Source organism: Anticarsia gemmatalis, chromosome 23 (assembly GCF_050436995.1).
Source record: "Anticarsia gemmatalis isolate Benzon Research Colony breed Stoneville strain chromosome 23, ilAntGemm2 primary, whole genome shotgun sequence".
In the NCBI taxonomy this organism is placed as follows: Eukaryota; Metazoa; Arthropoda; class Insecta; order Lepidoptera; family Erebidae; genus Anticarsia; species Anticarsia gemmatalis.
This window is the reverse complement of record NC_134767.1, coordinates 7,928,145-7,954,651: the sequence shown is the minus strand read 5'-3', so window position 1 is coordinate 7,954,651 and position 26,507 is coordinate 7,928,145. Positions and strand designations below refer to the sequence as shown.

The following is a 26,507-nucleotide window of genomic DNA, read 5'->3' as shown; positions in this document are numbered from 1 at the left end:
GTTACATCTCACCATTAGAACAAATTATATTTTTTTATATAATTTTTTATCGTCTAATTATAAATTAGAATATTAACTGCATCCGTCCCACGTACTCAGCAATGGGGCGGTAATGAATTAATTTAAACAAATATAAAAATATCAAGCGCATAGTATTCGTAACCGGTGGTCCTGTATGACAAAATGTATGGATGTGAGTGAGGCAAAGGAAGTATGAAAGGATCGTATCAAGTGACCTTCTTTGGTCTTTACCTACACCTGGAAAAAGACGTGATATGTATGTATGTTAAACATATATACTTACTGCATAAAGCCATTAACAATAAGTCCATGGTATCCCTTATTCCTGCTGATCTCTCCGGCGATGTTGTCAACGACCTGCGCGCTCAGCTCGTCGTACTCCTTGGAGCCAGGCGCGGGCGGCTTGAAGCTGTCCGCCAGGCCCGTGATGCGAATGAACATGGTGTAAGATGTTTGTCCGGGGAGGATCGGTTCCGTTGTTATTTCTTCTTCTGTGGGTTCTGAGGAAATGTGTGTGGTTTTATGATTGTGTGTGTATTAGGTAATGTAAAGTGATGTTCTAGGTAGGAAACTCTAGGAAAAGGGAATAGCACGAAAGAAAACTCCGTCTTTAATAATTGAAAGAAGAATTTAAAACTCTTTAGTATTTCTCTCTAGGAGAAGGAATTAATTGCATGAACTTCAACAATAGCATTGTAAGTTGTAACATTTTTAGCGGTTTATATTTTAGTGTAAAAATCCGTTATATTACGGTTAATGTAAAAGTTAACTAGATAGTCTGCATAGAAATAAAAAGTGCATCAAAAGAGTAAAACAAAGCTAGATAAAATAATGATTGGAAATAATGAATAACATTTAGGTATTGGACGAAAAGTACATTTCACTTGAAATTAAGTTTATTACTACAATTTAAAACATTTAAGGTTTGCGCTCACCAGGTCCACAAGGTTTGATGCAGACCCTCTCGTCAGTAACGATGGGCGTGGTCATGTGCTTGCTGGTGCGTTTGTTCACGGGGTCGAACCCGCCACCCTGCGTGATGAACATCATGTACAGACACTGGGTGTCTGTGAACGGTAAGTCCTGGAACAAATAGAAGATATTGTATTGAAAACTATATAACTATTATTGGTTTGTATGAAGTAAGTACTAGATTCGGCCCGAGACTTCGTCCGCATGAAAATAAAGTTCAGTTTCTCTCAGTGGTAGCTAAGGTTATAAACGATCTGTGTACCAAAATTTCAACATAATCCATTCAATTCGTGTGATTGAGTAACAAACATCCAAATAGTCTATTATTTGCATTAAAATTTATGATATTAGTAAAATACCTACAGTCTATCCCATATCCGACTACAAAAAACAAATCATACTTTTCCCAAGGCGGATTGACGTCAGACAGTCAGGCAGGCCGTCGGAAATTAAAACATCAGCCAAATACATACCTTAACGGCCTTTTTTTGAGAAAGAAAACATACTTTGTAGATTCCACTTACCCCCTGTTTCTGTGGAACATTTAGCGGCAGTTTATCTATTCAATAGCGTTAAAGCTCATACAAAAAAATGTACTCAGAAACCGGGGGTGAATGTGAGATAAGCACAAGATAAGAAGAAAAAACACATCATACCTTCTGATCGCCAGTATCCCTCTTCCTCACAAAGCTGAGCGTGGTGACTCCATCAATCAGACTGCCTGCCTCCTTGCTCAAGTCCTGGCGCTGATCGACCCTCGGCGCGGAGTAGCCTGACACCCAGGTGTCCATGATGAAGGGACGGTTGGTGCGCGTGTCCACCCAGCCGATAACTGCGTCTGATTGAGACTGGACAAACGAATATGGTTTATTGCTTATGTTTTTATTATAGGTTACAGCAATAACAGGTCATAGTTATAAGCGGTAATAGGGATGATGACTAATTGTTATAAAATGTAAAATCTGAAAATACCAATAATATGGAATAAAAAATGAGATTTTAATTAGTTGGTAAAATAGGTAATAAAAAATAATTACACACATATTTTTTGGCGTTTCAAATAAATAAAAGGTGACTTGTATAAACCACTTTCAGGTCTTGAAATGGGGGTTAATTGTATTATGTGATAGGTCCTTCAAAGCTATAACGTACTAAAATAAAAGCGTGAAATTAATGCGATGTCAAAAATACAAGACTGTTTAATATATTTAGCTTCAGACAGCCTAAAAAATAAATAATAGTCATCATCCCTATTGTTTACATTCATACAATTAATATAAGAATTATAAAACGATTTGAACATGCACAAATATAAAAATTAGGACAAGTAGATCGAATCTTACTAATGTAAGGTTAGTTTAGCTTTAGGCTAGGAAGAAAGGTTATTTAGATTAGTAATTACCATAACGTGAAAAGGAGACATAAGCAAGCAAAACCACAAGTGAATTATTGTTAAGTTATCAATCAATAGTAAAAAGTGAATAAATAAATAATAATAAATACTAAATATTTTTGGACAACTCACACACGGTCATCTGATTCCAAACAAAGCAAAGCTTGTACTATGGTAACCAGACAACTGATAAACATACTTAAATACTTCAAAATACATACTTATATAGATAAATTAACAACCAGGCTCAGAACAAATACTCGTGCTCATCACACAAATATTTGTCCCGGGTGGGATTCGGACACACCACACGTGGCGCTACGGTTATTGCGGCGAGGTGACCACTTTAACCACTACGCCAAGCGTGCAGTAAATAATAATAAAAGGGCACTTGCGAGTTAACACTATTTTTGAACTAGTTAACAATAATAACATTATTAATTTCGGTAATGAATAGGTTTTCAAACAACAGTACCATTTGAAATCTACACTTTTTTTGAGAAATCGTAGCATTTTCATTATTTTACACGTGCAGCTGTGTGGGTCGTTCTTTATATGTTCAATTATTTACGGAATCTACGGGTCTAAGAATAAAAGGCACTATCTTTATTTACACATATTTAGAACTAGCTGACCCGCAATAAGAGAGAATGGGTAAAATTTTTCCCCGTTTTTGTTACATTTTTTACTGGTACTCTGCTCCTTTTGGTCATAGCGTGATGATATATAGCCTATGTCCTTTCTCAGGTACCAAAGTATCTCCATACCAAATTTCATGCAAATTGGTTCAGTAGTTTAGGCGTGATTGAGTAGCAGACAGACAGACAGACAGAGTTACTTTCGCATTTATAATATTAGTATGGAAGTATAGATAAATTATAGTAGTCATGATTTGCAATGCAAAAATTACACAGGTAAGCCTAAAAGCAGAAATTAACCACAGATAGTAAGCACATTATTTTTAATATATTTTTTTATGTTTATTAAGCTGTTGTATGTATTTATTAATTGTTTTATACCTACGTTTACGCCGGGGTCACCATTTCGTCAACTTTGGCTCATACAAAAATGTACGATGCACAACTCAGCATGAAAATAATGATGAAACAGAATCATTAGACATTAAAACCAGTCAATATTTGAGGGATTGCTATATAATTCACTAATTCACTTAACATTTTATACATAACTATGATTAAAACAAATTGGTTTAAATAAAGTGTACTAATATATTTAATTCAATAAATTCTGAAATAATTACTGTTATTGAAGAGCACAAATACAAAACAATTTGACTAACACTACACATATTTTAACATAATAAATGCATATAATAAAGATTATGGCACGTCCATGGCAAGATAATGGCTATATGAGGTTTAGTCACACAACAATTCATTGCTAAAACCGATGACACAAAGATCAGTTCGTTACAAGAAATTGCAGATCAAAAATATAATAAAGTTGATTTTCGAGATACGCGAAATCCATTTAATTTGCGATAAAGTCATAATAATGTTCAATTGTAAGATGGGCCATTAAAAGCTCTAAAATGAGCAATACTGTTATCTGAGATCCAACAATCAGAATTTAATTGAATATCAATGATCTGAATTCGCAATTAAATATCAGTTATGCATTGAAAAACATTAATTTTTAGGGGTTTATTAAGTAACATCTTCGAAAATAGCATTGCTTATTTATGATACCGACTTCTTCATTAATCTGTTTATCACGCAGCTTCTGCCGGAGTCAGGGTTTCACCCGGCAAAGGAGCAAGCACTTTCCTCCACATTGGCGTTAAATTCACACTTGAGGTCTTCGAATCCTGTTTCGAGTTCATCTCTTTTGAACTCTCCTCATCTCCCTCCGTCTCAGTATCTTGTGGAACATTTTCCTGTGTACCACTCGTCCCTAATGCCTGTCCACCAATTGTGCCACTAGGCCCTATATCTCCAATCTGTGATGAAACAGAGTTCGTATTGGGTAGACTGTTCTTTGGCAAAGACATTAAAGATTTGTCTGTTGCCTTGTTTGTTGAAGAAATTTGATCATAAGTTTTTGATGGTGCAGTTTGATCGTTAGTAGTCTTTAAGGAAACGGATTGGTCATTAGTTTTTGATGAAGTAATCTGACTATTGGTCATGGACGGAACTGACTGTTCATCCGTCTTTGTTGATGAAGTTTGATCATTCGTTTTTGATAAAACTGTTTGTTCATTGCTCTTTGATGGAACAGTTTGATCATTGGGCTTTAATGTAACTGTCTGAGTCTTTAAAGTCTTGTCTTCAGTCTTTGGCTGTTGATCATTCGATTTTGATATATCGATTTGATCTTTGGCCTTTGATGAAGCCGTCTGACTATTGGTCATAGACGGAGCTGTCTGTTCATTCGTCTTTGTTGATGCGATTTGATCAATGTTCTTTGATGATACAGTGTGATCACTACTCTTTGATGAAACAGTGTGACCATTGGTTATTGATGTAGCAGTCTGAGTCTTTAAAGTCTTGTCTTCGGTCTTTGTCATAGCTGTTTGATCATTTGAAACAGTTTGATCATTTATCTTTGATGAAGCCGTCTGAGTCTTTGAAGTTTTGTCCTCGGTCTTGGTCATAGCGGTTTGATCATTCGTTTTTGATGAAACGATTTGATCATTGCTCTTGGATGATACAGTTTGATCATTTATCTTTGATGAAGCCGTCTGTGACTTTAAAGTTTTGTCCTCAGTCTTTGTCATAGCTGTTTGATCACTAGTTTTTGATGAAACGGTTTGAACATTGCTTTTTGATGATACAGTTTGATCATTGGTATTTAATGAAGCCGTCTGAGTCTTTAAAGTTTTGTCCTCAGTCTTTGTCATAGCTGTTTGATCATTGTTCCTTGATGCTGCAGTTTCATCATTTATCTTTGATGAAGGCGTCTGTGACTTTAAAGTTTTGTCCTCAGTCTTTGTCAAAGCTGTTTGATCATTAGTTTTTGATGAAATGGTTTGATCATTGTGCTTTGATGCTGCAGTTTCATCATTTATCTTTGATGAAGCCGTCTGTGACTTTAAAGTTTTGTCCTCAGTCTTTTTCATAGCTGTTGGATCATAAGTTTTTGATGAGACGGTTTCATCATTGCTCTTTGATGGAACAGTTTGACCATTGGTATTTGATGAAGTCGTCTGAGTCTTTACAGTTTTGCCTCCGGGGTTTGACTGATCATTAGTTTTTGAAGATACAGTTTGTTCATTGGTCTTTGTTGGTCGGCTATCACCCATCGGGTTCTGCTTGGAACGCTGTAGTGGTGTCTTATTAGAGACCGATAATGGGTTTCGGGTTTTTTCCGGCGGTAGGATCAGGGTTTTAGTTGGGGACGGAGTCATTTGGCCCTTGCCTGGTGGCAGTCTGATTTGGATTTTGCCTTCAGATGGTTGCGTCTTTGTAGCACCTGGGAGAGGTGTTTTGATAGACCCCGGCACAGGGGTTTTCATAGAAGGTTCAGGTGTTCTGATAATACCCGGAGGTGCCTTTATAGCACCGGGTGCAGACGTTTTGATCATAATCGGCGAGGGTTTTTTGATAGTGCCCGGAGGAGGAGTCTTGGTGGATACTGGCAGGGGTGTCTTGATAGGGCCCGGCGGGGGTATCCTCATAGGGCCCGGCGGGGGTATCCTGATAGACCCCGGTGGAGGTGTCTTGGTAGATCCTGGCGGGGGTGTTCTGATAGAGCCCGGCGGAGGTGTCTTGATAGATCCTGGCGGGGGGGTCCTGATAGAGCCTAGCGGGGATGGCTTGATAGAGCCCAGCGGGGATGGCTTGATAGAGGCCAGCGGGGATGGCTTGATAGAGCCCAGCGGGGATGGCTTGATAGAGCCCAGCGGGGATGGCTTGATAGAGCCCAGCGGGGATGGCTTGATAGAGCCCAGCGGGGATGGCTTGATAGAGCCTAGCGGGGATGTCCTCATAGAACCCGGTAGAGGCGTCTTGCTAAGGCGTTTAAAGTGTGTCTTGCTAGCGCTCGGCGGTCGGATGCGGTAGGCGCCCGGTAGTGGAGTACGAATAGCAGATGACGGGCGTGAATGGAATGCTGGCTGTATTCGGAAACCGAGCGGGGCCGGCGCACGTCGTGTTCGGATGAGGTTATCGCTCACCCCTCCTGACCGCTGCCCACGTCGACTGTCGGATCCTCGATCCTTACAGTCCAAATTCTATAAATATTTCTACAGTTATAAAATCCTACCAACTTCGGCCTACAGCGGACAGTGGAAATAAAATGGCAATCAAAAGTGAACTTACTGATTAGCACCCAACTCCAAGCATGAGCTTCTAAGCTCAGCTGGAGAGGTTCAGGTTATATTGGTCAAGTTCAAGATTGAACAGTTGAATTCTCTCTTTCAGGTGACTTGCAAGGCGTAAAACGGAATGCCATCACAAAAGGTCCGGCGACGTACTGAAGCTTTACGTGCTTTGAAAAGCACGAAGTTTTATGACCCATATTCCGTATACTAATGTCATGGATCCTTTAATAGCCCGATAATAAGAGCACCTTGCTTTGTCACAACAAATGGAAATGAGTGCTATTTGGTAGTATACTAATATTAGCAACAATTCCACCACCCACATAAAATAAGCATCCCACAGAAAATGTACAAATAACATCTATCCCAATTCCTATTGTTAAATAATAATAGGGATGATGACTGAATTACAAAATTATATAATTAATCTTAACAAGTAATCAAACAGTTCCAATTTGCAATTTGCAATTCTTTATTGTAGAGTTAATTATTTACTATATTTAATCGAAAGCCACCTATTTATTTATTTTACTCAGTAGGATTGCCAACATATGACACATTATCAGTGTTGCTCATTGACTTACAGGCAAACACAAGTAACAAAGAAAATCGTTCACCCATGTCAAAGCTAAAATAATTTTATATATTTATATATTAAATTTATATAGTAAAAATACGAGTCTGATATTTTTTATAGTTTATTGTTACGTTCTTATTGTTGTAAAAGTGCGCTTCTCGCCATCAAAGTTTGGCAAGTTTACTTGCAATTAAGACTAACTGTAATGTTTCTTTATACAAAATAAAAAAAAAATAGTCTTCAGTAATTTTCGTCATCATTCCTATTATAAGGTCAGGGAAAAAGTCTTTTCGCATTATAGTATGTATGAACTTGTAATAAAATATTTTCTCTACACAAAAAAGCTCGATATATGGGTACCTCACGAGCTCACTGAAGGAAACCTAATGAACCGTGTACTCATTCGTGATTCTTGAAGCCAAAGAGATTTTATTACAAGTTCATATATACTATTATGCGAAAAGACTTTCTCCCCGACCTAATATTTCGAACCCACCACCACAAAGAATCAAAGAAAACTTACCATTTTCTTGTTATCGCTAAATCCGATGCCGGTCCAGTACTTGCTCTGAGTGGTAGTGATGGTGAAACGTACGGAGTCCTTCCCCCTCTTGAGGCCGAGGTACTCCCAGGAGGCGACGTATTGGCACGTGATGTTGGTCTTCCCGGTGGGGTCGCAGTCGGCTGGCAGACGCCATTGACCCCCACACTTGTCTGGTAGGGGGTGAATACCACCTGATATCGATACCTTTGTTTCTTCTGTTGATGAAAAAGTAATAGTAAAGTAACCAATGACTGACTGACTGACTGACATAGTGATCTATCAACGCACAGCCCAAATCGCTGGACGGATCGGCCTGAAATTTGTCTAACTACCTGCCTAGATCTTATGACGTAGGCATTCACGTAGAAAGGATTTTAATCAATTCTTCTTAAGGGGATAAAATAGAAATTGAAAGTTTGTATGAAATTTCTGTCCTAAATCAATCCACACGGTCGAAGTCGCGAGGACAAGCTAGTACATACATAAAATCACGCCTTTTTCACATAGAGTTAGATAAAGATAAGAAAATGCCACTTGCTACGATCCTTCTAAACGTCTTTTAATGAGACCTTTTTCTGTAACACCTATAGTCCATAGAAATGTTACATTTTTTAGGCTTTCGCTTGCGTTATTCAGAGGACGACGCCTTTTTTCCAAAGTGGCGGCTGGAGGACAAGGTTAAGGTAAGGTAAGGTTAAGGTAACCCAAACTTGAACTTAGGCTTCTACTCACACTACTACACATAAAATAAATTGCGTGCTCTGAAAAAACGTAAACCTAAATTTAACTTTTGTATGGACTACTAATGCTAGGAATATAATATTATCAACTTAATAATTGACTACTAATGCTGAGGGAATATACCAAATTAGCTAATGAAAAAACATTTCAGAATAGTTCTCAACAATCACTCACCGAAGAAGTTAATACTAGCGACACCTCTCTGGTGTCCATGACCGTGGTACTTGAGCTCATCCTGCCTGTAGAAGTCGCCCGTAGATGCGGTCCCACGTTCGAGTCCCGACGGAGGCGAGTGCACGTATTTCTTGGGCTCTTGCCCTCGTGCCCAGATGACGTGCATTGTGTCGTCTACTATGGAGTGGTCCGTCGGTTCTTTGGCCTGAAGAAAAGAGAAGTTAAGGTATATAAATTTTCACTTTTTCTGAAGATTTGATTAAAAAAAAATTCGAATAAGCAAAAAATCTACAAAATCTTTTTGTAGATTTTTTGCTTATTCTAACATAGCACGCGTAAGATCTATATCTTTTTGATTAAAACTTCTTCAGAAATAAGTTATTTTAGAAAAGCAGACTTAATAAAATTTTATAATGGATTTGCTTGTACCTTTATAGAGCAAGAGCCAGTGAATAAATTTAAAATAGTGGCACAAATAATATTAATACATAGCCTAGATTATCATCGGGTATAAAATAATAATTAACACATTTAACCCTAAAAATAATCTCACACGGACAAAGTCGCGAAAAACTTTATCTAGAAGCAATATAGTTAATGATAAAGTCATCACGATAAAGTACCTTAATCTTTTTCCTGAACATGATGGTGGTGACTCCATTCTCCTCGTATCCTGATGCAGCTGTGATGTCGTCGTGCCCACCCCAGAACGTGTCCACTCGTGGAGTCGACCTATACATACAAATATCATTTGATTACTTACTTTGCTGTTGAATTGAATCTTAGTTAACATAATTGTTTGTTGGGCTATGATTCATAATATCCATCTTTCTATAGCAAAAAGAAGTTTTAATATAGATAAGAACAACTCAATCCAATGAATAATAGCAAAGGTAAAAAGCTTCAAATTTCTAAGGTTCTATACTAAGCCCATTACAAACGTACAAATTGCGTCAGAAGAATAGGAATGTGACGATGTGTATAGTCCATTGAAATGTTACAATTTGAGGGTCGAATATTGCATTTGTTAGAGGACGCAATTTTATTTTTGGAACATGTAGAGGGGGTCAATAGAAGCTTAACTTGAAGTTTGTGGGGTTGCCACTCTTGTCCCCCGGCCGCCATCTTGGAAAAAGGGGTGAAAACACTTTTTTCGCTATATCTCGGAAACTATGCGTCTTACAATAAAATTGTCAAAGCATAATTTGTAGCAAATCATTTTGCCTACAAATATGTCTCATAATTTTTTGCCCTAAAATAACTATTGAAGAAGTTATAAGCAAAAAAGTAAATATTATTTACAAAAAATTTCTTTCCGAATCAGGTCTATTTCGGAGCGCTGTTACTGAGTTTCTAATTAATGACATTGAAAAAACTTATAGGGAAAAAAATCCTTGAAAAATACTCTACAAGTTTGGTCTAAGGTATTTTTTTTGTATATATACATATCAGTTTAGCCTTTTTTCCAAACAATGTTGGATTCGGCTTCCAGCCTCATCAGATGCAGCTGAATGTGTGCCAGTGTTTTACATGAAGCGACTGCCTATCTGACCTCCACAATCCAGTTAGTTTGGATATAAAACGATACCCTTCGTTAAGACTGGTTGTCAGACTTTCAAGCTTCTGACTACTGTTAACTACTGTCAAAGATCTTCGGAAATGACAGCCGGAACCCAAAATTTAACATGCCTTCCAAAACACTTAGGAACTCGATATGTGTAAGATGGTCACCCATCCACAGAACAACCTCGGCAAGGGTGGCTTAACCTTAGAGATCGATTTGCGTGGTTGTCGTTAAAAAAAGTTATAGAGCAATAAAGAAAATTATTATTTAAAAAATGCACTATTTTGCTTACAACTTCTTTAATTGTTAATTTAGGGCAAAAAGTTATGAGACATATTTGTAGGCAAAATGATTTGCTACAAATTATGCTATGACAATTTTATTGTAAGACGCATAGTTTCCGAGATATAGCAAAAAAGTGTTTCCACCCCCTTCTTCAAGATGGCGGCCGGGGGACAAGAGTGGCGACCCCACAAACTTCAAGTTAAGCTTCTATTGACCCCCCCTACATGTTCCAAAAATAAAATTGCGTCCTCTAAGAAATGTAAAACTCATGTAACATTTCAATGGACTAGTAGTATGAAGGAGAATCTAATAAACTGACAATATGTAGTTTCTACTTTACTAGTTACTTTTGAAATGGCCCCAGTTGAGTGTAATAAAACTGTTTTATCTGCTTAAAAATTGGTAAAAAATCGAATTAAGAGCTAATAAAATAAGCTAGCACAAAGATCTTAGGGGATATACAAGATGTTTTCTACTATTTTCTACTTCTCTGGGTCCAACATAATCAAGATTAATAAACGATCCCTGATCTGACAGATATATTATATTTATATTAAGTAACAGTTACTCACCTATCTCTAGTATAGTAATCCAGTACTCTATGGTAGTTGCCCTTAGCCGTGCCAATGACGATATCCGTACAATCCATAGGGTTGAACTCAAACTTGGGCACGTAATCGTGTTCAGGATAGTAGCCTACAAATATGATACATTATTGATACTTTGTATTTATAGTTGGATGAAATATTTTGATACTTGAAGATTTTTTCGCTCCTGAAAACGATGTAAAACATAGGTTCCCAACGGAGATAGTGAGCTTTTTGGAAGGGTAGAGAAAGGTTCAAAGACAAACAATATGTAAGAGAAAATAAAAAATGGTTTGTTACTACTACGTAAAGTAAGACCCTGGAATTTTTTCTCGTGAAGGGGGGAGTAGTCCACGTAACGTTGGGAACCTATGGGCATATTTTTTATATTTATACATATATTTATTTTTTAATTGTACACACTCATTCTAAAACATTTTTCTATCTTTTTACTGCCAATGCTTGATTTATATGACGATTCGTGACGATGACTCCACGATATGTGTATAAAATATTTAAAGACCATTGGCAGTGAAAAGTAAATCTCGTAACTATATACTCTGTAAATAAACTCACACATAAAAATACAAATATTTTTAAAACACTTGTTTATCTACACATTCATTAACACCTTCCAGAATACCGAATCACTCCCAATTTTTAATAAATTTATCCAAAAGTAACATATTACGACTCCCATCAAAAACAAAAATTGTTACACACACATTCTGTACAAGTTAAGAGTTATTAAAATATATTTAGTTCACGGGGCTATCACGTATTTCAGTAGACAACTATTTGAAAACCACTATGCTGTACATTGTGTTCTCCCTTAGATAATAGGGATTGACAAGTTAAGTCAAAGCAGCAATGTACTGAATAGTGACCATCAATTTGACGTACACTAATTGTCAACTGAGATACGTGATAAGCCCGCAGAAAGACGGGTCCAACAAACTACAAAAACAGGTATACCTTGTACTCTCTAAATATCAATAATGTATAAAACAGGTATTTTCATTGAAATTGAAACTTGATGTCAGCAACTTTATTTCAAAGGAATTAAGTCGTCAAACGTCGGTGTTGTTTGATTTTTCTGCAAACTTGAAATCATTTTCCCAATTTTTACCAGAGACATCTGAGACACAAAAGGAACAATACCAAAAAATCACCTTGCAAGTAAGTCTGGACCCGTCCTTTTAAATAATTATGTATTATATTATATACCGTATAGTATTATATCAATCCATCCTCAAACACAATAAAAGTTAAAGAAATAGATTAAAAGGAGAACACACATTAGAAAAGAATATCAGTAGGATCTGAAAAGAAACCTAGGGTACTGAAAAGTCGACATTTTGGTAAAGAAAATTAATAAAAGTTTAGGAAAGTGGGACAATTAGGACAATAGAAGGTACGTCGTTGGCCAAAAGCCCAGAGCAAAGCTAAGACAATTAAAGCAAAGACAACAGAAGCTAGATACTTCATGCAAGAATGAAGATGACATGCAAGAATAGATCTTTCTCGGATGCAAGAGAAAGGAATGGAAATGAAAAATGAGGAGATTAGTTTTATGTTTTACCGTTCATACAAGCTATCAAATATTTTGGAGATATTGTCACCATCAAAGAAGCTATTAACCGATTTTAAAAAATGAGGATGAGATTCTCAATTTTTTTGTAATTTATTTTTGGTTTCGTTGCAATCACTCGAAATAATAACTGAATGTTTTCTAGTCAAAATTTTATTAGTCATATTACTTTTGTTTTTTTTTTAATTTTGTCATTAAATATATTAATTGATAATCAAAGACAAAAATATAGTTTTACTATATTAGATAGGTGCGTAAAAAATGTTTAGTGGTGACTTTACCTCCAAAATTCTCAGTCATACATCCAATATGTTATGCTTACTAAATATTAGTTCTACATCATATTAACGTAATTATTGACAATGTGCTACAAACTTGCTATACAAATACAACTAATTTACTACAAATAAACATTTGTATTGGTATCCATTTATTAGCGAAATAAACATTAAATTAAAATTGATAACTCTTTTAAAGGACGGTATTAAAGATCATGAGTTCAAATTGGGTGAGAGGAAATATTTTTTAAGTCCTCAGATATTGGGACTTTTCTTGAATTACAATATTATTGGTTCTACATAAATCCCTGAAAATTCCTCAAAAGATTTTTTTCAAATCATTCAGCCGTTCCCAAAGGGGGAAGGTATTGTGATCAGTATTGAAGTAAAATAATCTCTGCATGTCTGTCCATTTAACTGTTTTCAAAGGCATATAAAGTTCTTAGCCTACTCTTTCATTAGGTAACACCCAAGGGATAGCCCCTCGTCCATTCCTGGAGAAGACCTTAGACCAGTTATAGGTTGAATTTATTTATTCATAGACTTAATTAAATAAGATACCAATACATATGTTTACATTTTGTGCAAAGCATGTGGCGGTTACCTGCTTCTTCAGTAAGTCCCTTCACTAGCAATGTCTCGGGTTCCGATTCTGCGTAGGGTACTGGGGACGATTCGGGTTCGGGAGTCGGTTCCGGTTCCGACTTTGGTTCAGGAGTGGGTTCAGGTTCTGCTTTAGGTTCAGGGGTAGATTCGGGTTCTGCCTTAGGTTCTGGAGTGGGTTCAGGTTCAGATTTCGGTTCCGGAGTAGGTTCTGGTTCTGATTTTGGTTCAGGGGTAGGTTCGGGTTCAGATTTCGGTTCTGGAGCGGGTTCGGGTTCAGCTTTCGGTTCAGCAGCTGGTTCGGGCTCAGATTTAGGCTCGGGAGTAGGTTCAGGCTCAGATTTTGGTTCCGGTTTTGATTTTGACTTAGAGTGAGCATTAGGATGTAAAGATTTGGCTTTAGGCACTACTTCTAAAACCGGTTTGGGTTCTGGGGCTGGTTCCGGAGTGGAACTCGGTTCGGATTTGGGTTCGGGAGTAGGTTCGGGCTCGGATTTCGGTTCAGGGGTAGGCTCCGGTTCTGATTTTGGTTCGGGAGTGGGCTCTGGTTCAGCCTTAGGTTCGGGAGTAGCTTCGGGTTCAGAAGTCGGTTCGGGTTCAGGTTCAGATTCGGGTTCGGGTTCAGGCTCGGGTTCGGGAGTGGGTTCGGCTTCAGGCTCAGCCACTGGTTCAGGTTCAGAAGTCGGTTCTGGTTCGGATTTAGGTTCCGGAGTCGGTTCAGGCTCAGACTTCGGTTCCGAAGTCGGTTCTGGTTCCGGCTCAGATTTAGGCTCGGGAGTAGGTTCGGAAGTCGGTTCCGGTTCCGACTTAGGTTCTAGAGTCGTTTCGATTTTTGGTTCGGGAGTGGTAGGGGTCATGGGAGTTGTACTACTAGGTGTTTGTTTGGACTTTGGTCGCCATTTTGTTCTCGTTGGGATTTTTGGTCGAGGTTCTGTATGGGCAATGTTTTCGGTAGTAACAGTGTGGTTATGGGGTAAAATAGCTGTCGTAGTGTCCAAATCTGTAAAAACAATGTAAACATGCAGCATTTATATACATAAGAGCTTGTTCTATCACTGACTGGTTGCTTTGCATGGAATTTTCCATATAATAGATATAAAATTTTAATTTTTAAAGACATATAGAAGAATAAATATTATGTGCAAAATAATACAAAATATAAAAATACATAAATACAATACACATAAAATACTTATAAATAATAGTTTGTTTTAGCAGACAAGCAATTTCTCTAGACCAATTAGGCAATAAGTACCTATAAGTCTTACCAGGTTTACCAGGTCTGCTAGGATAAATAACTAAATTTTATGTTTTAAACGCACGACCGATAGTTTTAAAGATTACTCTAAAACTATCAATCAGTATTTGCCTTATTCATAAGGCTATAGGCTATGTAACATGTAGTACATAGCGTATAGCCTGGCGGCTAGTATATAGACACTTTCTCATAATTATTCATGGTAAAGTGTGTTTGCTTATTTGTCCTTCTTTCATTTTTACCTTTTCTCAGAAATTACTGAACCAAATTTGAGTAAACTTGGTCGGATAATAAATTATATGTACGGGAGCCACAGGCATATGGGCCACGGGCTATATAGGCTTATGTAAATATAATATGGTCAGTGATAGAACTATGATACGGTAGTTAGTATGCCAATTCTATATAATATTGTGCAGTAATTTTGCATGTGGCGTCGCCAGTATTAGCGTAGTGTTATGTGTGGTGCTAGATAACCCTTCTTTTGCTTGCGCGCAGTCGGGTAAAACATGGTTTTGTACTTACTTGATTCGTTTGCAGCTCGTTTTTTACGACCTGTGAAAGTAAAAACCTAGGTTCGATTACCAAACATAAATAAATTTGAAACCTAACCTTTGTGTGTGAATATTTTTATTTCAATAATCATTCTCTCCTTTTTTTCTCATGATAAAAACAGCTATATTTAGAAGGCTGTTTCCAAAATAACTTATTATGATAAATACAAGATAGTACAGTTATTAGTTAAGTACTTAAAGATCATCCCACAAGTCTACTTTAAATGATTACTGTGAAATTGGTACATAATAAGTATGTTTACCAGTTATCTGGTTACCACGCGCGCCCACGGTACAAACTCTACTTAATTTGAAATCAATTGGCGTGTGAGTTGACTAAAAAGCCCTATGAAGGTATATTTTTAATATTTTAAAAGTATTCAATCAACCTACCTTTAGACCTAGACACTTGGTACGACACGCTAGTCTTAACAGTGACGTCATCACCCAAATTCTTAAAATCAAATCCATCAAGAGAATGCATCGCGACTCTCTTATTTCTATTATCATTCTCTGGTTTAGTCGGTTCTGGTGTGGGTTCGGCTGTCGGTTCCGCAACGGGTTCGGGTTCCGCTGTCGGTTCCGGTTTGGGTTCCGGACTCGGTTCCGGTTCGGGTTCTGCGCTGGGTTCCGGTTCTGCTTTTGGTTCCGGCTCGGGTAATGGTTCGGGTTTTGGTGTGCTTGCTATAATTAGATTGTTTAATAAATAAATGATGGATCTTTTTATTTAAAGGTAGGGTAAATGGGGATGATTAAAGGTCTTGATTACTTACGTTTTTCTCCAATGGGAGGTCCTAGTACAGGGAAGTGTTTACACTGCTTTGTCAACCCGCTTGGACGCCAACCAACAGCTGAAATAGGAAGGTGAGGTTTAGGTTTAAGTTTCTGAAGACTTAGTTTATACTATACACTGGTACACTATATATTCCCTCACTCTTATAGTCCAGTGGGACGGATATCCGACTCGACTTATAGGAGGTCAGGCGCAGGACCGATTTTACGAGCCCTCCGAGGGAAGGAGGACTTAAACCTCAACTTCTTAACACATTAACCGTTTCTTGAGCGAAAATTCATTTATTAATTTATAACCAAATACCGGATTCATAACAGAGACCTCTGCGTAGCAGGCACATAATATATATTACATTTCCTAATATTCGACCGGTGAAACTCATTTATCTCTATTTGACGTCGTCGTCTATTTATGTAAGTAAATACTGACCAGCATAAGAAGTGCCGTTGACCATCATAATAACTTCAATCTCGGCATCTTCCTTCAATATCCTCCAGTACAGGTTGAACTCTTTAGACATTTCACGCTTACTGTACAGTCCCAGGTTCACTTGCTTGTCCTTCCATGGCGACTCTGAAAATATGGAGAAGAATAATATATCACAGTTCAGCTTTAAATAGTAAAGTAAGTAGTAGTAATAAGTAATAGTTTTATATATACATATGTTAAGAGCGTGTTCTCGCCAACTTTTGTACCACTTCTTTTGCTTTTGCCTAACATTGATATAAAAAACTTATCTTTTCTTTATCAAACACGGCTTTGTCAAATCGGCTGGCGCATGTAAAACCTGTGTTGTAAGCATCTAATAGGCTTCAGGCATACTACCCACAAGAACAGACTTTAAACGAAAGCTTAGTAGTTTAATTAAAAGGCTGGATTCATATCGAATTTGATAAAAATTTAAGGGAATCGAATAAGCGTCATAACTTCGGAACACGAAATTTCTGTTTCCTTTCAAATCTTAAACTTTATCAGACAGAACTTTGAAGTTCCGAAGTTTAAAGTTTGAAGAAAAGTCGTGAATAAGCAGAACGAACATTAGATTTGACGTACGATAATTAATGTAAAATTCGAAAGAGTATCAGCAAGGTCTTCATACTACTAAAAAAACTGTAAAAAACAATACTCACTCTTATTACATCCTTTGCCATAAAACCCGAACGGACAATAACACATCTTCGTCGGCGACTCGGTAGCATTAACATCAATACATTTGCCTCGCAACCCACAGTCGTTGTCTTCAGAACACTCGTCACTGAACTGACAGCGGGAGCCGGAGTACATCTTGTTGCATTTGCACCGGCCCAGGATGTAGAAGCCGTGGCCTGAACATGTCTCGTGGTATTCTTTACCTGAAAATCATACAAATAGATATAATTAAATAAATATCATTGAACAACTCGCTTACGGTCATTTGATTAAGAGCTAAGTTGAGCTTACTATGGTAATCAAATAACTGATAAACATACGTATATACTTGTATAGATAAATTGACAACCAGGCTCAGAACAAATACCCGTGCTCATCACACAAAAATTTGTCCGGTGGGATTCGAACCCACCACACGCGGCGCTATGGTTATTGCGGCGAGGTGACTCACATATCCGTTTTTATGCCCTAGTATAATAATGAATAATGTTGGGATGGGCATTGGATATTATATGTAAGTAAGAAACATATGTACATGTGGAAGGCGAGAGATTATCTTTGACTAGAAAATATATGCAACTAAATTAAGTGCGTAAAACATTTTGACCCCCTTTTAAATATGCACAATTTCCTTGATTTAAAACATATGTAAATGAGTTATTTATATGCAAAAACTAATCAATAATAGATTAATAACCAACCTTGTTTAACAACAGACATTCGGACAATCTAATTTATTTAAATGAGATGTGCATTGGTATGCAGTTAATATGTATATTAAGATTAATTTAAACTGACAGCGTCGAATTGCTTTAATAGGTCTGCTTGTCAAAGTAAAAGATTTGTAGATATAAACTATTATAAGTTGACAGGGGTATGCGTAGTTATTAGAAGTGGAAAATATTACAGGAAATGTCCTTCTAGGCACAGGCGTGCTTAAAGCATCTGATTACTTTTAAGGCACCGCCATCGGCCCTTTCTACAGTACCCAAGTGTAGTTCAAAGCATAATTAATTTTGCGAAAAAATAACTAAATCCTGGATATACTATGGACTCTTGTCAAATCACGTAACGAATAAAAGATTAACCCCCGGTTAATCGCGTTCTTTTATACGAGTTTGAACGCTATTGAAACTATCGGTAATTGTACCTCAGAAACCGGGCTTTATCTTTCCGACATTCTGTAAGAATCCGAATATAATAGGAATTAAGGCTTAAAGTCTTATAAATTGAATAAAAATTTGAATGATAAATAAGTAACAGTTTTAAGTTTTACAATGCACTCAATAAAAATAACGAATTAAGCCAGTGTGTTAATCATAACCTTAACATATCAGGATGTAAATTAATAAAACATTGAACTATGAACTATCGCATTGATACAATTTTAAATAATTAATATTATTGCGTAAAAAACTGCATCAATAAATTATTAATTAAATTAGAATGATGCTGGAATTTGAACGGTATTCAGTCGGCTTAAAGCTTTTGCGACAACCTTAAACATATTTATTCATCTATATGACTAGAAGTGATTCGCTACTAAAGAGCATTTTTTTTTGTGAATTTCGCTTAGGTACTATTAGTTAAATCTAGAATCAATTAATGACTGCGAATCTTTCACCGTTTCACGTAATCATTCATCAAACGCACCTTGGCTATTATTTTTAGTAATTTAAAGTATCTTTAACAGTTAAAGCAGTTTTGCTTCGAGCGAGGCGCCCATAGCCGGTTGCGCTCACCGGTCGGTAAACGAACGATTTGAACTGGGCGTCTCCGTGCTTCGGAGGACTTGTAAGAAGTCGGTCCCGGTTGTTGTCAATTAAGATAACAGTCAGAAGATAAGAAGTTTTGCTTGATGTTCCATCAAGTATACAATAATGTCTAATATTTCTGTGCAAATTAACCAGACCTAGGCAAATCCGGGGCAGGTTACTAGCTTATCATCAAGTCGCACACTAACCCATCCATAAAAGTGTGACAGCTTACCAAACAACGTGGGTTAGAATTTAACAAATTACATAATATACAAGATCACCTTGACTTGGATAGCTAAATGATTTGGCACCATTACACCTAGTAGTAGATATGTTATAAATATATTAGCATATATTAGTGAGTAATGAGTTTTGTTGAGAAATACTTGTGTTCTATTAAACGGTGTTGATGACTTGGATGAATGTTTTATGCCTAAGGCAGATTGAGACTGAACGAGATTAATGGAGACGTCCAGTTCAAATATCACTATGCGGTCACCCATCTATAGAATAACCGCGCCAAGGTTTGCTTAACCCACAGATCGTTTACCGACCTATGAGCGCAACTGGCTATGGGCGCCTCAGGGTATCCAATGAGAAAAATATATTGTTTGAAATCCCCGTAAGGTTTTGTAACTATCTAAAATATGATGAGTACCTACCTACCTAGCTATAAAACCCGACTTTGAGCAAAATAACTTCCGCAGCACCTAAAAAAATGGCAAAGCTAAAATAAAGCGCCAAACAACTTTGTATCTTCCTGTCCTAAATCTCTTGGTATAATTATTTTCTCGCAGCGGCACTTCATATTCAGGTACTCAATGTTATTTACTACTTATACGCAATACTCACGTGGCAATATGTCGATGTCAGCACAAGACCAGAATCTGTAGTTAGATCCCCATTCACCGGCCTCCCGCTGCAGCTGAAGCGTGCAGTTCTCACATGTAAAGTCGCTTGGTAATTTCACTTCGTATTTCTGGGCTCTAGGACAAAAAAAAATATTTTATCGTCTGTTTATTTTTTTTCACCTAAAAGATAGGTATATATATTACATAACCTTGTGTTTCTATAACTCCTGATTAAAGAAAGCAGGATTTTTTTTTACCCATTAAAAGAATGAAAATTGAAAAGCAAAATTTTGTGCTAAATAACCCCTGAAACTATCAAATAAGTATTGATTTTATCTTATCAGATGGAATTTAGACAGACGGTTACAAACGTTTACAGTCAAAAGTAAATAATGTATCATATAAGGTTAAAATTTGACTTTTTTGCATTAGATCGTTTATTCGACACTTATCTATAAGTCGTGAATCTGGCCCTGAACGAAAAACAAATAAATAATCCGATCTTTAGCAACTACAAGAGATAAATAAAATATTCTACTCACGTAACATCATCTCGTACAAACTCAGTACCGCCTGCTCTTGGAGTCAAGTCAAGAAGTGGCCTCTCCAAGTCATCCAATATCCTCAAACTGAAGCCACCCTGAACAAAAAGTTACAAAATTTATCAAAAAGTTGTTTCGCCCAACGTGGGGCTCGAACCCACGACCCTGAGATTAAGAGTCTCATGCTCTACCGACTGAGCTAGCCGGGCTGGTGTTTGTCAAGTAGAAATTAGTGTTCACTTACTCGATGTGCGTACGCCAGATGCCAATGTACTGTAAATGTTGATCCAGATAAAAATGATGTTTTTAATGTTCCTGAAACAATAATAAAAAACATATTAGTTTACTGAATACCTTATATTACGAATCACCACGTGTGCGGAACTAAATACGATGACATATTTTTAACAACGCCATCTAGCAGTAAAATTTCGAACTACAAACAACACACCATATACGACTGTTACGTAATATTAATATGTAGATGGCGCAACTGGTTCTAAACGAATGAATCTTGTCCAATACCTTGGGAACGGGTTTTAGTTTCTGGTTAACAATAATGGCCACTGACAAATCTTTTTTTCTATTACATAAAGCGCGGTTCACATAATTAATTATCTACATTATGCGATGCCTTAATCGTGTTGCGAAAAGTGTCGTAAATAGGGATTTTCGAAAAGTTGTGAGCATTTTTATTACAATCTTTTCTAATCTAGGCCAAGACTTAATAAATCGTCTATATTTTGGCTAGGCTTGTAGAAGATTTTGAAGGTAAAATCGTCGTCTTAAGGTGTGGCCTGCAGATCAAAGGGCAGGCCCTTTGAACTATTGTCGTAATAAACTAGTATTTATAAATAGCCATCATTTATTAATTTCGTATGCGACCACACACAAAAAAGGGACAACAAGAAAGAGAAATCTTTGATAGGTACAACTGATATCAATAAAAGCGTATAATTTTGTTCTTGAGCAATTATTCACAGCAGTTGTTATCGAAAGCAACAGAACAAAAAACATAGAAAAGCCATTGAGTTACCGATATGTAATAAGTAATCTATGTAGATACCTATAACTCAATGAGAAAGAGATAAATAAAAAAAAGAGTAGAGATAGTTCTAACGCGAAAATTAAGAAAAGATGCTTTGCTTTTCCTTCAAGCATTACTCCTAAAAAAGCATGTTTTTCTTACTTTAAACATAAGATTCAGATTATTAGAAAGCTTGAATAATCTGAAAAGAGAGTTCTATTAGACATCTCGGGATTAAATTGTAAACTTCAACTTGTAATTCGTCATTAGTATTACTTATTTCATAATTTGATATTATTATATGAGTCAGTAAATAGGACAATAACATGCGTCAGTGTAAGTAACCACATAAAAAACATTACTTAAATTAATTTACAATTACATCTAATGTTGTTTTTCTAACCAAGAGGAAAAAGAAGTAAAATCTTGAATATTGAATTGCTTGCAAAGTTATTAAGACGTCAGATTTTCTTTAGAAGGGTTTTAACTAATCACCGTTGGCTTCGGCCGTGTATGATACCAGAGTTTGGTAACCAGTATCATACGAAGAAAAAATGATCGTTGTAGGATACTGGTATCCAAGTAATAGGGATTTTTCGTTTTATGTAACCGAGTATCAGCTAAGGAAAATATCAAATAATTACAAGTGAATTCTTAACATCTCCTCGTATGCAACTGATGATGTCATCTGCATTGATATATTTCCGCGTTGCCTGTAGTCCAAAATGAGTAAAGAAATTGAATTTATCACTACGAAGAGAGGAGGAAGAGCACTATTGAGTGTTGGCAACGCAAGCACCGCAGGAAAAAACTCTTCTCAAACGAATCTACCTTTTGGCTTTGCCACAATATTAATTATAGATGTACAGTGAATGTTACTCTAAATGTTAAAAATGAAGTCGTAAAAATTTAAACTCATGAACTATTTCCTTGTTTCCTTGTATGTTTTCAATAAAGCGAGGGTTTACAATAAGCGTCGGTACAGAATGCGATCCGATGGCTTTTACTCGGATGAAAGAGGATAATAATATAACCAGAAGTGGATAATGACACAACCAGTTAGGGTTCTCATCTCAGTATTGAGTTGGGAAACCACCCTTTTGCTTATCACAGTTTTGCCGAGTTGGTTTCATAGGCAGAATGTTATATTCCTCACTGGATACTGGTTACCAAACATAATGAAGGGTATCAGAAAAATAATAAATCCTCTCACTTGGATACCAGTATCCTACAACGATCATTTTTTCTTCGTATGATACTGGTTACCAAACTCTGGTATCATACACGGCCGAAGGGTCACCGTTAAGCCACATTAAAGGCCTCTCAGGAGGTTTGAACACATTGACCTCAAAAATAAAAATTAATATTAGTACCTTAAAGGTCCTTTTTCAATTAAATTATAAAATCGATTATTTGTACGGTTTAACTAAAAACACATTACGTTTACTTCCAAAAAATGTTAAAACATGAACATTTTTTCGCAAAAAGTTTAGCTGAGAAAACTAAGTCGACCGTGACAGGACTCGAACCTGCAATCTTCGGATCCGAAGTCCGACGCCTTATCCATTAGGCCACACGGTCCTGTGAAGTAAGGGTGGCTACAGCAGGGTAGGTTCGGCGGGGGTGCGCGCGCATCGGAAACAGGTAGAAGTTACCCCGTTGAATACAATAGACTGTAAGCTTTTTTGAATGAGAATGATATTTTTAGATCGTGTTTATTATTGAGAGCCCTTAGTTAGGTATTGACCTTAACTCTGCACTGTACAAACTGAACAGTTAACAGAGTAGAAAACTTAAATGTCGCTTAAACTACGCTATTACAGCGGCGTATTATTGAATTAAAACCATTGTATTAAATATTTTATGTAAGTAAACTTTTGTTCTTCTCATCGTTGGAAAGGTTAATTACTTTTGAATTAATAAAAGCTGCTGAAAGATACTGTCTTAAAGTGTCGTATCTAAAGGAAGCGTATTGCTTTGAGCTTTTTTCGTACTACTTACTACCTATTTATTAAAGGTTTTTTTATTAAAAAATACGTAACAAAGTAATTTCTTCTTATTCTCATTGTTGGAAAGTCCCACTTTACGTTAGAGAAGCTGGGATTTTCCATACTAATTTGTACAACAATAATACTTTTATACTTTGAGTTAGACGGTATTTTGTGATTGTCTCATCCGACTATAATTCGTTCAAATTGAGATGATTTCCTAAAGGAACATTAAACATTTACAGAATACTCCGGTAGTACCTTTTCAGAAAATTTTCCATCTGATATTAACGTTTAACTTAAGCTTTATAGCGAGTAACTAACTAACGTATTTAGTACACCTTGTACATATTTTAATAGTCAATGAAGTACCTAGGCAAAGATACCCTACCGTTTCCATTTTTTTTAAGTTTTTGAGACCATCATGAAACTGACATCGTTGTTGGTCGTGAGTAACTTCCATAGCTAGTCTTCTATAGTTTTCTTTAAGCCAACCTCAACCCAATCAAAAACATCTTGAACTTTCTTAAAGAGGAAAACATATTTTGTTGTTAAGGAATAATTAAGCTTTGTATTAGTAAAAAAAAATCATTCACGCGAGCGGAGCCGCACGGGTCAGCTAGTAAAATAATTGTCCTGTGCCTGTCTTACCACTAGGTCATTTCAGGTAATACAAATTTATAGTTAGTATACTTTAAGTGTTAACAAAAAAAACTAATATGTCACAAAGAATAGAACAGTTGCAAAAAACTTAGAACAGTTTAAAAAGATTCGCAGCCGGTAGGATTCGAACCTACGCTCCCAGAGGGAATCTGATTTCGAGTCAGACGCCTTAACCACTCGGCCACGACTGCTTGTTACGAAGGTTCGAAATTACAGTTCAAATTGTCTAGACAGTATTTAGCTAGGATTTAATACGTTATCAGAAAAGACCTATGTCCTATGGCCTATTTCCCGCTACCCACTATACTATGTAAGAACTAAAATGTCTGACCAATTTTATAACAGTATACTTATTACCTACTTAGGTTCTTTTTTCATCCTAATTCGATTCTTTTACATTTTACTTTGCATTCTATAAATGATTTGAGGACCTGAGACGTTTTAAGCACGAGCTAAACCTAAATATAAGTTACTTAAAAAAATATAGGTACCTACCTACCTAATCTACCTAATCTTAAATCCAGATAAGTTAAATTAACACAAGTTTCGAAAGCCTCTATTCGCTATTAAAGGCTAATCAAACCCTTTCTTGTAAAAAATACCCAGTCTGAGTAGATTTTTACTGTTCTGACCTCCAATTAGCGACAGTTTATCTATTCAATAGCGTTTAAGCTCCTATAAAAATGACAGTTTAACTAGATAAACTACCGCTAAATGTGGCTCAAAAACTGGGCATTAGTCTATTTGAAGCACGTGGTTATATTGTACAACAGAATAGCTGTCTAGTGTAGTATGAGGGGATATTTGAAAGGCCACAAGGGCGCCCTTGACAACATTCTTGTGTTAGTGTCATGTCGGAGTGAGTCATTACAGTCGTTTCAGTTCATGATTGAGATGTTTATGTGAATTGTACCTTAGTTATTATAGTGGTTTGTCATTATTTGTTGGCACGTTGTTGAATGGGTACTGTATAATATGCAAATTTATATTAATTTTAGTTGCTAGACTAAAGTGCATAAAGATATGGAAGGAACTAGGTAGGTAGGTACTCATAAAACCTACCTTTCAACTTTAAAGACACTAACTTCCTTCTTAATTCGGGTAATCCATGTTATCCATAAAAAGAGTTTTAATAAGATAAGGTACCTACGTACGTGACATATTTTATTATCTAACCATTGTTAGCGAAAGATGTCTTCAATAATATTGACCTCAACCTAATGTAAATGACAAACAAAAGATTTTGAACACATAATATTATTACAACAATTGTTGACCCTTCAAACTATTTTGCAAAATCAAAAACTAAAGAAATACCTAAATTCTACTAGGTGATTTAATAATTGGTTGTTTGTTTTCTTAAAACCATTTAAAATCGTAGTAGGTAGGTAATGCAAGCCAGTCAAGCTTATAAATTCATACGCATAAAATCTCCCGATATTTTTCACACGACCTGCCACAACAAAACATAAACGATGACTCACAGTTCATTGACCCCGAGGTCACGATGCTAACGATTCAGTCAGGTCTAGATTTTCGGCCTGACTAGTCACCTGGCTAATCGCTGTCGAAACCGTAACAAATGTTGGATATTGATTTCGAAAATTATTTCTGGTTTTTGTTTGTTGGTTTATTTAAGTAAAATGAAAAATAAGTCTACCCGTTTTGTAATAGAAATCGATTTTCGCATGATTTTGGCCGTAAAGTGAAGATTTAAGTAAGTAGGTAGTCTAAGTAACTTTTTGATTATCGGATATTTAACAAACTTTTTTTCTATACGCTAAAATATTTGTGATCTTGTGAACAAATATACAGGGTGTGGCGTAAATAATGGATAATCCTTTACCAGCGGATGGGCGACCACCCAACTGATCTAAATATCAAAATTTACCTCTGGCACAAGTATCATAGTTTTCGAGATTTTGGCCATTTTGTGTGTTTTTGAAAAAAGCGATTTAAGCTCGTTCTTTTTAATGCTGTGATCACAATTTAAGGCTTTTTTTAAATCCGTTTTTTGCAAAGAAATCCTGAATAGATGTGCTATTGAATCTACAATCTTGTTTTGTTATTACTACTTGTTTTTTATTTAAATTATGCATTCAAAGTTGAATTTTATAATCTTTCACAAAATTTGTGCAACTTTGAGCACTTGTGGTGAAAAAAAAATGTATGGTGGCTTTACTGCCCACGCCATAAATAATTTCTAAATTTTATTAGAATTCTAAATTGGTATAACATGCAGCATTAATACCGATTATTGTCAAAATATTACAAAGAACTTAAATTATTAACACTTTTGCCGGTCGACTAATT

At 36.3% G+C, this 26,507-nt stretch overlaps 2 protein-coding genes and 3 non-coding genes across 7 annotated transcripts in view; all 5 read right to left on the bottom strand.

The window, feature by feature from the left end:
• Positions 1 to 26,507, bottom strand: part of nahoda (DOMON-like domain-containing protein nahoda) — a 107,373-nt gene that overhangs the window by 11,025 nt on the left and 69,841 nt on the right. For 2 of the 3 annotated variants that reach the window (XM_076130093.1, XM_076130094.1), the window contains exons 4-19: positions 20,761 to 20,831; positions 20,517 to 20,614; positions 19,976 to 20,109; positions 17,348 to 17,569; positions 16,647 to 16,790; positions 16,198 to 16,275; positions 15,818 to 16,108; positions 15,396 to 15,425; positions 13,614 to 14,612; positions 11,126 to 11,249; positions 9,328 to 9,436; positions 8,705 to 8,909; positions 7,769 to 8,004; positions 1,650 to 1,841; positions 957 to 1,104; positions 305 to 521 (exon numbers count right to left, since the gene is read on the bottom strand). In XM_076130093.1, the coding sequence (XP_075986208.1) occupies positions 305 to 521; positions 957 to 1,104; positions 1,650 to 1,841; positions 7,769 to 8,004; positions 8,705 to 8,909; positions 9,328 to 9,436; positions 11,126 to 11,249; positions 13,614 to 14,612; positions 15,396 to 15,425; positions 15,818 to 16,108; positions 16,198 to 16,275; positions 16,647 to 16,790; positions 17,348 to 17,569; positions 19,976 to 20,109; positions 20,517 to 20,614; positions 20,761 to 20,831 (3,298 nt within the window). The remainder of the gene's footprint in view (positions 1 to 304; positions 522 to 956; positions 1,105 to 1,649; positions 1,842 to 7,768; positions 8,005 to 8,704; positions 8,910 to 9,327; positions 9,437 to 11,125; positions 11,250 to 13,613; positions 14,613 to 15,395; positions 15,426 to 15,817; positions 16,109 to 16,197; positions 16,276 to 16,646; positions 16,791 to 17,347; positions 17,570 to 19,975; positions 20,110 to 20,516; positions 20,615 to 20,760; positions 20,832 to 26,507) is intronic. The other variant, XM_076130095.1, reaches the window with a different exon arrangement.
• Positions 1,854 to 7,281, bottom strand: LOC142983204 (uncharacterized). The gene has a single exon (XM_076130096.1). The coding sequence runs from the start codon at positions 6,333 to 6,335 to the stop codon at positions 4,119 to 4,121; it is 2,217 nt and encodes a 738-aa protein (XP_075986211.1). The 5' UTR covers positions 6,336 to 7,281; the 3' UTR covers positions 1,854 to 4,118.
• On the bottom strand, positions 20,653 to 20,725 carry TRNAK-CUU (transfer RNA lysine (anticodon CUU)). Its single transcript has one exon. It is a non-coding gene; the product is annotated as a tRNA-Lys (tRNA).
• TRNAR-UCG (transfer RNA arginine (anticodon UCG)) lies at positions 23,052 to 23,124 on the bottom strand. The gene has a single exon. It is a non-coding gene; the product is annotated as a tRNA-Arg (tRNA).
• Positions 24,304 to 24,385, bottom strand: TRNAS-CGA (transfer RNA serine (anticodon CGA)). The gene has a single exon. It is a non-coding gene; the product is annotated as a tRNA-Ser (tRNA).